Below are 16,107 nucleotides of genomic sequence, written 5' to 3'. Positions count from 1 at the left end.
CGGTGAGCCTGATTCCCTACTGATTCTCTGGGAGTAGTCTGGTGGACTTTCAACAAGCTGATCCATAAGACAAATTCATTGCCTTCCCTTACCAACTCAGTAATGGCATAGTTAAACAGTCAGTGTGAAAATTGTAAAAAAAAAAAGTTGCTCAGTTCCTCTTTAAATTATAAGATTTCATCCTTTTTGCAGTGTGTCCATTACATTGAATGCATCTGCTTGTAAAATCATTCTTAGATTTTTCATAATTTTATGGATTTAAGGTCATTATGTTAAAGTTTAAACAGATAAAAAATAAGTGACGTGCTAATCTTCATGCTTTCTTCCCATCTGCTTACTGGGTCTCAGGTAAGCGCGCTGTGTTTCCGGTCTGCCCAGATCTCACTGTTTGAAAGGCCCAGTTCGGCAGTGGAGCAAGATACAGCAGTGGTCATCCGGTGGGCAGAGCTGGTGCGAGGGCGTCACTGGTGCTGCTCCATTCTGACACACAAAGCCCACGGCCAAGACTGGGTCCGCAAAGGTAAAATGTAAAATCTGCCACAAATCTGCCTTTATAACCCTCATCCGATTCATCATCATATTCATAAAATCATCTCAAATCTTCAGTGATAGATATTCCAAAGAATCTTTCACACTTCAGCCCAATTGTCCCCACAGCTTCCACAGACTGTATGTGCCAGTCAGTAATCACATGCCCACACATCGCAGGTGACGTGGCAACGGTAAGGGACACATCGGTGTCCCTTTGTGTTTGGTGTCACATGATTCTAGGTTGTGTTTGCAGAGAACTCGCTGAAACCAGTTTTTTCAGCAGCTCTGACCAATTCCCATATCTATATGGCTGCCTGCTATACCGCAGATATCAATTAAAATGCAAATGAGAGTCGATTTATTAGCTGCTTACTCAAGGCAGTCAAGGTAATGCATTGCCCTTCTTTTTTCTGGACGTCATTCCCTATGAGTTTCAGTGGTGACATTACAGGACGGATATTTAAATTGGATGTCACCACCTGACAAACACACACGCTCCCACGCACATGCTGATGTGGACACCCTCCATCAGAGTGCACGGAGATGTCCCCGCTGTCACGCTCACGGATGCCCTGCGACTACTGTTGCCTCTCCTCCGGCTTTACAAGTCTGAGCTGACCGCCGGTGTCAGCGCTCACTTAAGCTGTCACATCGAGGGACGATTCTGGAAGCTTCCAGGTACAGTCACGCAGGGATGGACTGTCGCTACGGTGACACAGACATGCTGGGGCTTGACAATTAACTTCCTCCTATTCGCAGCACAAGCCATTGTGCTGCAGTCAAACTGGCCAGTTGACTAGTAGCAAGTGATCCATCTGCTGCAGTGTCCTGTTCAGATCAAAGGACCACAATGTTGCTCAGCGGGGAGAACATTCCCATCTCCTGGTTGTGGGCGTTTTCACTCACCAAAATATCCAGTCAAAATTTTTACATTTCGAAGATAAAAATTATAAATATAAAAGATAAAAAAGGCTGGGAAATACGGTTAATAATCTTGAATCTGTACAAGATGGACATTACAAACCCATTCGTTTGAAACAAATGTAACTGACATCTTTTTTAATTTGTTGTAATATTATTTGAACTAGACATGCTGAGCGAGTCTTTACCCTGTTGACGTTCCGCAGCCTCATCGGTAATAGACTCGCCTATGAACCAGATGCCCCTACAGTCACAGGTTCAAACTCCACTTACAACCATTGTGTCCCTATGAGTTTCAGTGGTGATGTTACAGGCCGGATATTTAAATTGGATGTCACCACCTGACTAGCACACACGCTCCCACGCACATGCTGATGTGGTTCAGAGTCACAGGTTCAAACTCCACTTACTACCATTGTGACCCTGAAAAAAACCCTTAACTCCGAGTGTCTCCAAGGGAGACTGCAGATTGTAAGGCGCTCTGGATAAATTTCATAAATGTAAATAAATTTACTTTGCATGGATAACATTTATAAAAATACGAGCCGGCCTGGCTTGTGTATGCGCTTCGCTCGTGTGTGTCGGTTTAGTAAGGTCTTAAAAAGATTGCTGCACTCGTTTGTGGCTTTTTAAAAACAGTAGAACGTAGCGTGAGTGACCCACTCATGACCTTTTACTAAATTGTCCCGGCTCACTGATAAAATGCTGGCACGACGCAGGCACGTGCACCGGCACAGGATGTGGGCCACATCCGAGCAACCCCAAGTGAACCGGAACGCGCGGGGGAGATTTCATGCTCTGTGGAAGGGCTGCCAGGAGGGAGAGTTGACTGTGGGAGCACAGGCGCACCAGAAGAAAAGGAGGGGTGGGATGACAAGGAGAATGGAAGTTGAAATAAACAAGAGTAACAATCAAGAGAGAACAGAGCAAAACACAACGGAACATAAAAAGGACTTGTTAATTGAAATTTTGCAGGGTGCGCTATCTCTCAGGCGGAAGGCGGCCTCCTTTTGAAGTTTCTCACCCTGGAGAATTGCTTGGTGTTTAGGATTAGACACACTGGTGTCTGCCAGAACGTCTGTGTGTGTGTGTGTGTGTGTGTGTGTGTGAGTGTTTGCATGTTTTTGTGAGTGAGTAGGGGGAGTTTGGGTCCTTGATCCGAGTGACACTAACACCCTTGGGTCACTGAAACGGAAGACTTCACACACACTGACGCATACACACACACACACACCTACTTTTAGCAAGAGGTGTGCGTCTCCAGCATCTGTTATTTCTTTATTTTTCTTTAATATTTGCGGCAGAACAAATGCAGCGACGCACAAACAGCCCCTTATAATTTATTTATTAATTTATTTATTCATCAGACCTCGTAGCTGGATTTTTCTAGGTCAGTTCGAGATTAAAAGGACCTGATTTGGTCCACGACATGATGACAGCTTATGAGAAAGTGAAGCACAAGGGGACACAGTGAATTGTGTCCTCTGCTTTTAACCCATCACCCTTGGTGATCAGTGGGCACCTGTCATGGTGATCAGCCATGACAGGTGCCTGGGGAACAGTGTGTGGGGACAGTCACACCTTGGTGGGTCGGGATTCGGACCATCAACCTTCTGATTACTTTCTTTACTTGCTAGGACACCCACATGCCTTTTTGGGTTAGTTGGTCAAGTACCACCTTCTTTTCTCATTCTACACCTTTATAGCATGGGTGAATACTCTGATTGGCTCTGTGTGTTAACCATGTAGAAAAATACCAGGTGTCATCACAGTTCTAAATTCATGTGAATGCATTACTACACTCAAGTATCACACCGTTCCACCACGTTCCACCACATCGGGTGCTGGATCTTAAAATTCCCCTCTTCACTTTGTGAGATTATTTAACATTAATATGAATTCCCCTGGCCTGTCTTTAGAAATGGTGATATGTATAAAGAGTGCTTTGGCCATTCTGCTTCGACATTCAGAGAGCGGCAGCTCAGATGGTCGGATATGGAATTTGTCCCATTATGTCATCATAAGGGGAAAGATTAACTCCCATTTCTCATGCTTTGTCTGCCCAGAGAATTTCCCACACCTCCTAAAAAATCGTCATGGCTTCCAATAAGAAACTAAGAGACTCATTTAATGCGACACATGCCGAAACAGTGCGCCCTGAAAAAACCTTATTGTGGGACTATCTAAAAGTGGCTTTAGTTCTGCATCATGGCTGAATTTCGGAAAGAGACTTCAGAAAAAGACCTTTTAAGACCTCTATAAAAGACAAAAATTAATAATAGGGGACCTTTAAAACATTTTAAAAACATAAAAATATTTTATGTACTTAAGTATTATGTACTTTATGTATTTAGACAAAATTATCTGATGGCAATATGGTTATAGTTTTTGTTTTTTAATGTTCCAGATAAAGCATGCTACAATAAAACTGAAAATTGTCAGCCAATAGTTGTTTAAAGACTTTACAAACATTACATTTTGAATGGTTTTCGAATTGATTTTGGTGTATGGGTAAGTGCAAGTTCAAAAGCATTCAGTGTTAACAATACTGAATATGAAACCCACTGCACAATATTTTACATTTGTATAAAAATGCAGCCATTGCAGGCCGTTATCCAGCATAAGCACAACCCCAGTACTACACACCTTATAGCAATACATAACATAAAAATCTTAGTCTGTTTTCTATTCTGAGTGAATGTAGGACTCTATCTTTGCCAGTGTGCAGCTGTATCTTAAAATTCAATCAGAATGTCACTTGTTCAACCTGCTGAAAAGGGTAAAAAAAATCCTTATTAAAATCCTTGAATTACTGGGATTTTTTAATTTGATAAATTTCATTTGATATTCTATACACACAGATGACTGCACGTGTCTCTTTGCAACAGTGATGCTTTTTGAACTCATGTTGGCACAGGGTGGTGATTACTGTGTGCATTTTAATCAGGGCTCATTTCACAATGAATAAAAAAAACAGCTATTTTTTGACCTGATTTTTGTAGACTCCTATAATATCTGTTCTCCCCCCTCCTCCACCTCTTCTTCCTGTTTAGTGAGATTCCTGCCTTCTCTGGAGGCATTTTTGTTTTGCACCACAAGTGGACGGACTAACCTGGTGATGGCCTGGAGGGAGAAGGACACCTCGTTTCTCAGGGTCACCCAGTTCCACACTAATGGCAGGGCCATCTGTGACCTGGACTTTCACCCGGGCCTCAATATCATCGGTACAGTGGTTTTGTGCAAATCCATGCAAGTGCTGAAAATGAATTTCACCAAATATACACAGACTACACCAGCTGTCTATCTGTAATGTGTCATGTCTCCTGCAGCCACTGCAGGCCTCAATACCCATGTGTGCCTGTGGAACCCCTGTGTCACATCTAAGCCTGTAGGCATCCTGAGTGGTCACGTGACCAGTGTGGTGGCAGTCCAGTTCATCATGGGGAAGAAACAGCTGCTCAGTTTCTCCAAAGACAAGGTGAGCAGAGCCAGGGACTGGATGGCAAGAAAGCTAAATGCCAGACAGGCAACGTGCCACCAGCTGCACGCAGCATATGAACATCAGCAGAAATCATCGGGGAGCTGTGGTCTGTATGCTTTGTCTTAGGACCTCAGCCTCCTTTTTTCTTTTTTTTTATTTACCTCATTAAAACTCTCCAGATGATTATTCAAGCTGTTTTAATTACAGTGATTTTGGATTTTTCTTTTATGGATTCAGGCTGGCATATGTCCAGAAGACAGCAGCAATTTTTTTCTCTCTGTAGGCCTTCTGCAAACATCTGATTAACCTTTGAATCTCTAATGGATTTGGATGTGTTTTGAATACTGGCACAACATCTCCATAGAGGGCAGAAGGAGGTCGTTTTTTCATTCCTCTTCCAGCATTCAGTTCCCTGAGGAAAAAGCTGTAAAAAGAAAGTGATGGGATTTGGGTAAAAAAGGGCTTTTGTTACTTTGTTAAATTGTATTTTTTTTATGTCATCTTGATGCAGCGCTGATGTGCTGCTGTCATTTTACTAACAAAACTAAACTACCTGTATCCACCACCCTGATGTTAAAAAAGAGAAGGGCTGTGGGACGCATTAGCAGACATGCCAGGAAGGGCTGAAGATGCAGGCAGGTGGAGAGAGGAGACATGTGAGTGCTGGAGCTGGCATGAGAGGGCATGCAGGCAATGGAGAGCAGACAGGCAGAGCTGCAGCAGGAGAGAAGCCGGGCGGGCAGAGTTGCAGCAGGAGAGATGGCAGGAGGGCAGAGTTGCAGCAGGACAGAGATTTCAGACGGGCAGACTTGCAGCAGGAGAGAGATGTCAGGCGGGCAGAGTTGCAGCTGGAGAGATGGCAGACGGGGAGAGTTGCAGCAGGAAAGATGTCAGGCGGGCAGAGTTGCAGCAGGAGAGATGGCGGACGGGGAGAGTTGCAGCAGGAGAGATGGCAGGCGGGCAGAGTTGCAGCAGGAGAGATGGCAGGCAGGCAGAGTTGCAGCAGGAGAGATGGCAGACGGGCAGAGTTGCAGCAGGAGAGATGGCAGGCGGGCAGAGTTGCAGCAGAAAAGAGATGTCAGGCGGGCAGAGTTGCAGCAGGAGAGATGGAGGGTGGGCAGAGTTGCAGCAGGACAGAGATGTCAGGTGGGTAGAGTCGCAGCAGGAGAGAGATGTCAGGCGGGCAGAGTTGCAGCAGGACAGAGATGTCAGGCGGGTAAAATCGCAGCAGGAGAGAGATGTCAGGCGGGCAGACTTGCAGCAGGAGAGAGATGTCAGGCGGGCAGAGTTGCAGCAGGACAGAGATGTCAGACGGGCAGACTTGCAGCAGGAGAGATGTCAGGCGGGCAGAGTTGCAGCAGGAGAGAGATGTCAGGCGGGCAGAGTTGCAGCAGGACAGAGATGTCAGACGGGCAGACTTGCAGCAGGAGAGAGATGTCAGGCGGGCAGAGTTGCAGCAGGACAGAGATGTCAGACGGGCAGACTTGCAGCAGGAGAGATGTCAGACGGGCAGAGTTGCAGCAGGAAAGATGTCAGGCGGGCAGAGTTGCAGCAGGAGAGAGATGTCAGGCGGGCAGAGTTGCAGCAGGACAGAGATGTCAGGCGGGCAGAGTTGCAGCAGGAGAGATGGCAGACGGGCAGAGTTGCAGCAGGAAAGATGTCAGGCGGGCAGAGTTGCAGCAGGAGAGATGGCAGGCGGGCAGAGTTGCAGCAGGAGAGATGTCAGGCGGGCAGAGTTGCAGCAGGAGAGATGGCAGGCGGGCAGAGTTGCAGCAGGAGAGATGTCAGGCGGGCAGAGTTGCAGCAGGACAGAGATGTCAGACGGGCAGAGTTGCAGCAGGAAAGATGTCAGGCGGGCCGAGTTGCAGCAGGAGAGATGTCAGGCGGGAAGAGTTGCAGCAGCACAGAGATGTCAGGCGGGAAGAGTTGCAGCAGGACAGAGATGTCAGGCGGGCAGAGTTGCAGCAGGACAGAGATGTCAGGCGGGCAGAGTTGCAGCAGGAGAGATGGCAGACGGGCAGAGTTGCAGCAGGAAAGATGTCAGGCGGGCAGAGTTGCAGCAGGAGAGATGGCAGGCGGGCAGAGTTGCAGCAGGAGAGATGTCAGGCGGGCAGAGTTGCAGCAGGAGAGATGGCAGGCGGGCAGAGTTGCAGCAGGAGAGATGTCAGGCGGGCAGAGTTGCAGCAGGACAGAGATGTCAGACGGGCAGAGTTGCAGCAGGAAAGATGTCAGGCGGGCCGAGTTGCAGCAGGAGAGATGTCAGGCGGGAAGAGTTGCAGCAGCACAGAGATGTCAGGCGGGAAGAGTTGCAGCAGGACAGAGATGTCAGACGGGCAGAGTTGCAGCAGGAGAGATGGCAGGCAGGGCAGAGTTGCAGCAGGAGAGAGATGTCAGGCGGGCAGAGTTGCAGCAGGAGAGAAGAGATGGCAGGTAGGCAGAGTTGCAGCAGGAGAGATGGCGGGCGGGCAGAGTTGCAGCAGGAGAGATGGCAGGCGGGCAGAGTTGTAGCAAGAGAGAGTTGTCAGGTGGGCAGAGTTGCAGCATGAGAGATGGAGGGTGGGCAGAGTCACAGCAGGACAAAGATGTAAGACGGACAGAGTTGCAGCAGGAAAGACGTCAGGCGGGCAGAGTTGCAGCAGGAGAGATGGCAGGCGGGCAGAGTTGCAGCAGGAGAGATGGAGTGCGGGCAGAGTCACAGCAGGAGAGATGAAGGGTGGGCAAAACTGCAGCAGGAAAGTGAAGGCAGGCGGGCAGAGTTGCAGCAGGAGAGATGGCAGGCGGGCAGAGTTGCAGCAGGAGAGATGGCAGGCGGGCAGAGTTGCAGCAGTAGAGATGTCAGACGGGCAGAGTTGCAGCAGGAGAGAGATGTCAGGCGGGTAGAGTCGCAGCAGGAGAGATGGAGGGTGGGCAGAGTTGCAGCAGGACAGATGGAGGGCGGGCAGAGTTGCAGCAGGACAGAGATGTCAGACGGGCAGAGTTGCAGCAGGAAAGATGTCAGGCGGGCCGAGTTGCAGCAGGAGAGATGTCAGGCGGGAAGAGTTGCAGCAGGACAGAGATGTCAGGCGGGAAGAGTTGCAGCAGGACAGAGATGTCAGACGGGCAGAGTTGCAGCAGGAGAGATGGCAGGCGGGCAGAGTTGCAGCAGGAGAGAGATGTCAGGCGGGCAGAGTTGCAGCAGGAGAGAAGAGATGGCAGGTAGGCAGAGTTGCAGCAGGAGAGATGGCGGGCGGGCAGAGTTGCAGCACGAGAGATGGCAGGCGGGCAGAGTTGTAGCAAGAGAGAGTTGTCAGGTGGGCAGAGTTGCAGCATGAGAGATGGAGGGTGGGCAGAGTCACAGCAGGACAAAGATGTAAGACGGACAGAGTTGCAGCAGGAAAGACGTCAGGCGGGCAGAGTTGCAGCAGGAGAGATGGCAGGCGGGCAGAGTTGCAGCAGGAGAGATGGAGTGCGGGCAGAGTCACAGCAGGAGAGATGAAGGGCGGGCAAAACTGCAGCAGGAAAGTGAAGGCAGGCGGGCAGAGTTGCAGCAGGAGAGATGGCAGGCGGGCAGAGTTGCAGCAGGAGAGATGGCAGGCGGGCAGAGTTGCAGCAGTAGAGATGTCAGACGGGCAGAGTTGCAGCAGGAGAGAGATGTCAGGTGGGTAGAGTCGCAGCAGGAGAGATGGAGGGTGGGCAGAGTTGCAGCAGGACAGAGATGTCAGGCGGGTAGAGTCGCAGCAGGAGAGAGATGTCAGGCGGGCAGAGTTGCAGCAGGACAGAGATGTCAGACGGGCAGACTTGCAGCAGGAGAGAGATGTCAGGCGGGCAGAGTTGCAGCAGGACAGAGATGTCAGACGGGCAGACTTGCAGCAGGAGAGAGATGTCAGGCGGGCAGAGTTGCAGCAGGAGAGATGGCAGACGGGCAGAGTTGCAGCAGGAAAGATGTCAGGCGGGCAGAGTTGCAGCAAGAGAGATGTCAGGCGGGCAGAGTTGCAGCAGGAGAGATGGAGGGCGGGCAGAGTTGCAGCAGGAGAGAGATGTCAGGCGGGTAGAGTCGCAGCAGGAGAGATGGAGGGTGGGCAGAGTTGCAGCAGGACAGAGATGTCAGGCGGGTAGAGTCGCAGCAGGAGAGAGATGTCAGGCGGGCAGAGTTGCAGCAGGACAGAGATGTCAGACGGGCAGACTTGCAGCAGGAGAGAGATGTCAGGCGGGCAGAGTTGCAGCAGGAGAGATGGCAGACGGGCAGAGTTGCAGCAGGAAAGATGTCAGGCGGGCAGAGTTGCAGCAGGAGAGATGGCAGGCGGGCAGAGTTGCAGCAAGAGAGATGTCAGGCGGGCAGAGTTGCAGCAGGAGAGATGGAGGGCGGGCAGAGTTGCAGCAGGACAGAGATGTCAGACGGGCAGAGTTGCAGCAGGAAAGATGTCAGGCGGGCCGAGTTGCAGCAGGAGAGATGTCAGGCGGGAAGAGTTGCAGCAGGACAGAGATGTCAGGCGGGAAGAGTTGCAGCAGGACAGAGATGTCAGACGGGCAGAGTTGCAGCAGGAGAGATGTCAGGCGGGCAGAGTTGCAGCAGGAGAGAGATGTCAGGCGGGCAGAGTTGCAGCAGGAGTGAAGAGATGGCAGGTAGGCAGAGTTGCAGCAGGAGAGATGGCGGGCGGGCAGAGTTGCAGCAGGAGAGATGGCAGGCGGGCAGAGTTGTAGCAGGAGAGAGTTGTCAGGTTGGCAGAGTTGCAGCATGAGAGATGGAGGGTGGGCAGAGTTGCAGCAGGAAAGACGTCGGGCAGGCAGAGTTGCAGCAGGAGAGAGATGTCAGACGGGCAGAGTTGCAGCAGGAGAGATGGCAGGCGGGCAGAGTTGCAGCAGGAGAGATGGAGTGCGGGCAGAGTTGCAGCAGGAGAGATGGAGGGCGGGCAGAGTTGCAGCAGGAGAGATGGAGGGCGGGCAAAACTGCAGCAGGAAAGTGAAGGCAGGCGGGCAGAGTTACAGCAGGAGAGATGGTAGGCGGGCAGAGTTGCAGCAGGAGAGATGGCAGGCGGGCAGAGTTGCAGCAGTAGAGATGTCAGACGGGCAGAGTTGCAGCAGGAGAGAGATGTCAGGCGGGCAGAGTTGCAGCAGGAGAGATGGAGGGTGGGCAGAGTTGCAGCAGGACAGAGATGTCAGGCGGGAAGAGTTGCAGCAGGACAGAGATGTCAGGCGGGCAGAGTTGCAGCAGGAAAGATGTCAGGCGGGCAGAGTTGCAGCAGGAGAGATGGCAGGCGGGCAGAGTTGCAGCAGGAGAGATGGCAGACGAGGAGAGTTGCAGCAGGAAAGATGTCAGGCGGGCAGAGTTGCAACAGGAGAGATGGCGGACGGGGAGAGTTGCAGCAGGAGAGATGGCAGGCGGGCAGAGTTGCAGCAGGAGAGATGGCAGGCAGGCAGAGTTGCAGCAGGAGAGATGGCAGACGGGCAGAGTTGCAGCAGGAAAGATGTCAGGCGGGCAGAGTTGCAGCAGGAGAGATGGCAGGCGGGCAGAGTTGCAGCAGGAGAGATGGCAGACGGGGAGAGTTGCAGCAGGAAAGATGTCAGGCGGGCAGAGTTGCAGCAGGAGAGATGGCGGACGGGGAGAGTTGCAGCAGGAGAGATGGCAGGCGGGCAGAGTTGCAGCAGGAGAGATAGCAGGCAGGCAGAGTTGCAGCAGGAGAGATGGCAGACAAGCAGAGTTGCAGCAGGAGAGATGGCAGGCGGGCAGAGTTGCAGCAGGAGAGAGATGTCAGGCGGGTAGAGTCGCAGCAGGAGAGATGGAGGGTGGGCAGAGTTGCAGCAGGACAGAGATGTCAGGCGGGTAGAGTCGCAGCAGGAGAGAGATGTCAGGCGGGCAGAGTTGCAGCAGGACAGAGATGTCAGACGGGCAGACTTGCAGCAGGAGAGAGATGTCAGGTGGGCAGAGTTGCAGCAGGAGAGATGGCAGACGGGCAGAGTTGCAGCAGGAAAGATGTCAGGCGGGCAGAGTTGCAGCAGGAGAGATGTCAGGCGGGCAGAGTTGCAGCAGGAGAGATGTCAGGCGGGCAGAGTTGCAGCAGGAAAGATGTCAGGCGGGCCGAGTTGCAGCAGGAGAGATGTCAGGCGGGAAGAGTTGCAGCAGGACAGAGATGTCAGGCGGGAAGAGTTGCAGCAGGAGAGATAGCAGGCAGGCAGAGTTGCAGCAGGAGAGATGGCAGACGGGCAGAGTTGCAGCAGGAGAGATGGCAGGCGGGCAGAGTTGCAGCAGGAGAGAGATGTCAGGCGGGTAGAGTCGCAGCAGGAGAGATGGAGGGTGGGCAGAGTTGCAGCAGGACAGAGATGTCAGGCGGGTAGAGTCGCAGCAGGAGAGAGATGTCAGGCGGGCAGAGTTGCAGCAGGACAGAGATGTCAGACGGGCAGACTTGCAGCAGGAGAGAGATGTCAGGTGGGCAGAGTTGCAGCAGGAGAGATGGCAGACGGGCAGAGTTGCAGCAGGAAAGATGTCAGGCGGGCAGAGTTGCAGCAGGAGAGATGGCAGGCGGGCAGAGTTGCAGCAGGAAAGATGTCAGGCGGGCAGAGTTGCAGCAGGAAAGATGTCAGGCGGGCCGAGTTGCAGCAGGAGAGATGTCAGGCGGGAAGAGTTGCAGCAGGACAGAGATGTCAGGCGGGAAGAGTTGCAGCAGGACAGAGATGTCAGACGGGCAGAGTTGCAGCAGGAGAGATGGCAGGCGGGCAGAGTTGCAGCAGGAGAGATGGCAGGCGGGCAGAGTTGCAGCAGGAGAGAGATGTCAGGCGGGCAGAGTTGCAGCAGGAGAGAAGAGATGGCAGGTAGGCAGAGTTGCAGCAGGAGAGATGGCGGGCGGGCAGAGTTGCAGCAGGTGAGATGGCAGGCGGGCAGAGTTGTAGTAGGAGAGAGTTGTCAGGTGGGCAGAGTTGCAGCATGAGAGATGGAGGGTGGGCAGAGTCACAGCAGGACAAAGATGTCAGACGGGCAGAGTTGCAGCAGGAAAGACATCAGGCGGGCAGAGTTGCAGCAGGAGAGATGGCAGGCGGGCAGAGTTGCAGCAGGAGAGATGGAGTGCGGGCAGAGTCACAGCAGGACAAAGATGTCAGACGGGCAGAGTTGCAGCAGGAAAGACGTCAGGCAGGCAGAGTTGCAGCAGGAGAGAGATGTCAGACGGGCAGAGTTGCAGCAGGAGAGATGGCAGGCGGGCAGAGTTGCAGCAGGAGAGATGGAGTGCGGGCAGAGTTGCAGCAGGAGAGATGGAGGGCGGGCAGAGTTGCAGCAGGAGAGATGGAGGGCGGGCAAAACTGCAGCAGGAAAGTGAAGGCAGGCGGGCAGAGTTGCAGCAGGAGAGATGGCAGGCGGGCAGAGTTGCAGCAGGAGAGATGGCAGGCGGGCAGAGTTGCAGCAGTAGAGATGTCAGACGGGCAGAGTTGCAGCAGGAGAGATGGCAGGCGGCCAGAGTTGCAGCAGGACAGAGATGTCAGACGGGCAGAGTTGCAGCAGGAGAGATGGCAGGCGGGCAGAGTTGCAGCAGGACAGAGATTTCAGACGGGCAGAGTTGCAGCAGGAGAGATGGCAGGCGGGCAGAGTTGCAGCAGGAGAGATGGAGTGCGGGCAGAGTTGCAGCAGGAGAGATGGAGGGCGGGCAGAGTTGCAGCAGGAGAGATGGAGGGCGGGCAAAACTGCAGCAGGAAAGTGAAGGCAGGTGGGCAGAGTTGCAGCAGGAGAGATGGCAGGCGGGCAGAGTTGCAGCAGGAGAGATGGCAGGCGGGCAGAGTTGCAGCAGGAGAGATGTCAGACGGGCAGAGTTGCAGCAGGAGTGATGGCAGGTGGCCAGGGTTGCAGCAGGACAGAGATGTCAGACGGGCAGAGTTGCAGCAGGAGAGATTGCAGGCGGGCAGAGTTGCAGCAGGAGAGATGTCAGACGGGCAGAGTTGCAGCAGGAGAGATGGCAGGCGGCCAGAGTTGCAGCAGGACAGAGATGTCAGACGGGCAGAGTTGCAGCAGGAGAGATGGCAGGCGGGCAGAGTTGCAGCAGGACAGAGATGTCAGACGGGCAGAGTTGCATCAGGAGAGAGATGGCAGGCGGGCAGAGTTGCAGCAGGAGAGAGATGGCAGGCGGGCAGAGTTACTGCAGGAGAGAGATGGCAGGCGGGCAGAGTTGCAGCAGGAGAGATGGCAGGCGGGCAGAGTTGCAGCAGGACAGAGATGTCAGACGGGCAGAGTTGCAGCAGGAGAGATTGCAGGCGGGCAGAGTTGCAGCAGGAGAGATGTCAGACAGGCAGAGTTGCAGCAGGAGACATGGCAGGCGGCCAGAGTTGCAGCAGGACAGAGATGTCAGACGGGCAGAGTTGCAGCAGGAGAGATGGCAGGCGGGCAGAGTTGCAGCAGGACAGAGATGTCAGACGGGCAGAGTTGCAGCAGGAGAGATGGCAGGCGGGCAGAGTTGCAGCAGGAGAGAGATGGCAGGCGGGCAGAGTTGCAGCAGGAGAGAGATGGCAGGCGGGCAGAGTTGCAGCAGGAGAGATGGAGGGCGGGCCTAGTTGCAGCAGGACAGAGATGTCAGGCGGGCAGAGTTGCAGCAGGAAAGATTTCAGGCGGGCAGAGTTGCAGCAGGACAGAGATGTCAGGTGGGCAGAGCTGCAGCAGAATAGAAAGCAGGAGCGCATAAATGGCCTTGCATAATTTGCTGTTTTTATTCAATGGATGAGTTTGATGTTGGTCAGATGTATTGTACTTGTTGCATGCACCAGTATTTGGTCATCATATTCTGACCTCATCCCACTGAATTTGCGATTGGGTACCCCTTCAGGGGTAGCTGAACAGGAAGAAAGTTGGTCTTGGAAACCTTGTGTTCTATGTGCTTTTCTAGCACCTGTGCAAGGAAGTCACTGCACAGTTTTCTTTCAAGGAAATATGAAAAGTGAATGAAAAAAAGTAAAATGAAAGTAGAAGAAAAGAGCAAATGTGTCATAGAGAGAGTGGAGGCATTGGGTGAAGGTAGCAAAAGATAAAAGGCAGTAAAAAAGCAGTGGGATTTAGGTTGCTTTTGGCTTTGAAGGCTCTGAAATATGTGTCTTGCTTTCCCCACAGCGAGATCCTGAGGGCTGTGATTTTGACTCCTGTTATCTCTTTTTGTGGAGGTTGTGGGATAGTTGTTTTGGGTCCTTATCTGGTTTTATTTTGTCCTGCATTGTTTCAGGGCTGCTCTGAAGCCGTGCTCCATGCACAGTCCCCATCCTCCTTGCTCGCGTGTGTCTGTGAAATGAAATCTAAATAAAACAGGAGAAAAGCAGGACACGTTATGGCCGTTCACAAGGTTGATTTATGTCAGATTTCTGATTGATCTGGAAAGAAATGGTGAAAGCCCATCGCGGCTCTATAAATATTTGATGCACTGGGTGTCATCACGCTCCAGTGGGGAGCTAATTTATTGAAACCATCTAGGAAGGGATATTGGAGGTCTGGTTCCTGTGTGACTGTGTGAGGCCCTTTACTGCATCTCATCTACTTGCCTGGTTTATGGGTTGTTTGTGCTCTTTGCACTTTTAAAATCCTCTGTGTTCCAGGTGTTGAGGCTGTGGGACGTGGCCAGCCAGCTGTGCGTCCAGTGCCTCGCCAGCATCTTCCCGAAAACGCAGGAGTGCCAGACCCGCCTGTTCTTCCACGAGGAGTCCAGCCGGCTGCTGCTCTCCTTCAACAGACAGCTGGTGCTGCTGGAGGCCAGGAAGGAGACGGGCAGACGGCTGACCAGCCACGAGGGCCCGGTAACCTGCGTCCTGTACAACGCCCTCTTCCGACAGGTGGGGGCAGCATGGAGCTATGGTCTGGAGCCAAGAACTTGAGATTTTTTTTTTTTTTAAGGCGACGATGGGTTGAATTTATTTAATGAGAAACAACGGCCTGGGCTTTAGTCTTATCTTACAGCTGTGAAATATTAGCTCCTGTAATTTGTCTTTATAATAATTTGGTATCTGTCTCCATGTTTTTTTTTATTATTTGTTAAGATGGGATAGGCTGGCAAATAGGCTTCTCAAATTTTTTTCACTTTTATGTCCACCTTCACACTTACACACACTCACACACAAACACAATTGTTCTCTTTTTATTTTCTTCAGGTGATAAGCAGTGATACCAGCTCCACAGTGACCTGCTGGCTGATGGACACAGGTCAAAAGGTGAAGCAGTTTGTTCGTTGTCATGGTGACGCGGCAGTCACCACCATGGCTCTGGATGAGACCAAGACACGGCTGTTTACGGCAGGCGCGGACGGAGTGGTGAAGGTAGTGTACTGAGTTGGTAATCGGCCCAGAGCGTAGGAAACTCGTTTCACGTGCTAATTGTGATGAACTTGTCTGTTTGGGTCTTATCCCCCCCCCCCCCCCAACAGATTTTGTCTTTCTCTGGTATTGTTCTGTGTTTGCATCAGTCCATCAGTTGTCGCATGCTGTGTCGCCTTGGTGAAGTGTCTGCATGTCACCGACTGTACGTTTACATCAGAGACACTTAAAGTGAGAGAGAAAGTGTGTGTGTCTGTGTGTGTTTGTCTGGCAGGTGTGGGACTTTAATGGTTACTGCCACCACAAGCTGAACGCGGGCCGCGATCGACCGGTTGAGATCTCGCAGGTGCTGGTGCTGAAGCGGACAGTGCTGATGGTGGGGTGGGAAAGGTGAGCGCCGCTGCTGTACTCACGCTCATCTCCCCTTAGGGTTGGTATGGAAAATGCACTCAGACAGGTGTGACTACAGGTCTGGGTCTGCGTGGGTTTTACGGTCACATGCACTTTTGCAATACTGTGAAATTCTGCCAAAGTTGCATGTGAAGGGACTGTTCCCCAAAGAATTTAAGTTTTTATTGCAGAGGATCTTGTTCAGGACTGGGGAAATATGTCAGAATTGGGTCAGGGGTGAAAATCACATGTTATATTAATAGATATACAGAGAATAAGTGCTTAACCTAAACATTCCGAATATATAAATCACATCAATAAATCTGGTGTATACGCACATAATTACAAATTTGCTGAAAAAAAGAATTTTCTCATATTCTGATTGGATAGAGCATTTCAGTACAGTACACGAGTGATAATAATTCAATAATGCAATAAACAATGTTTTATTGTATTTTAAGGTATATTTTAACAGCTGGATTCCAGGTACAGAGTACTCAATGTGCTCCATTTAGTCTCAGTGAGTAGCAGTGAAAGCA

General features: G+C 51.8%; 1 protein-coding gene across 6 annotated transcripts in view; it reads left to right on the top strand.

Annotated features, from left to right (window-relative positions):
* LOC114769782 (WD repeat-containing protein 49-like) overlaps positions 1 to 16,107 on the top strand; it is a 35,981-nt gene that overhangs the window by 5,227 nt on the left and 14,647 nt on the right. For all 6 annotated transcript variants that reach the window (XR_003743253.1, XR_003743251.1, XR_003743252.1 and 3 more), the window contains exons 5-10: positions 349 to 520; positions 4,506 to 4,676; positions 4,782 to 4,930; positions 14,468 to 14,701; positions 15,017 to 15,181; positions 15,453 to 15,568. Coding sequence is in view for 3 of the 6 variants with exons in the window: in XM_028963131.1 (XP_028818964.1) it covers positions 349 to 520; positions 4,506 to 4,676; positions 4,782 to 4,930; positions 14,468 to 14,701; positions 15,017 to 15,181; positions 15,453 to 15,568 (1,007 nt within the window). In the remaining 3 variants the exon portion in view is untranslated. The remainder of the gene's footprint in view (positions 1 to 348; positions 521 to 4,505; positions 4,677 to 4,781; positions 4,931 to 14,467; positions 14,702 to 15,016; positions 15,182 to 15,452; positions 15,569 to 16,107) is intronic.

This window comes from Denticeps clupeoides, chromosome 19 (genome assembly GCF_900700375.1).
Source record: "Denticeps clupeoides chromosome 19, fDenClu1.1, whole genome shotgun sequence".
In the NCBI taxonomy this organism is placed as follows: domain Eukaryota; kingdom Metazoa; phylum Chordata; class Actinopteri; order Clupeiformes; family Denticipitidae; genus Denticeps; species Denticeps clupeoides.
Note: the sequence above shows the minus strand (reverse complement) of the source record. Positions and strands in the feature narration are given on the sequence as shown.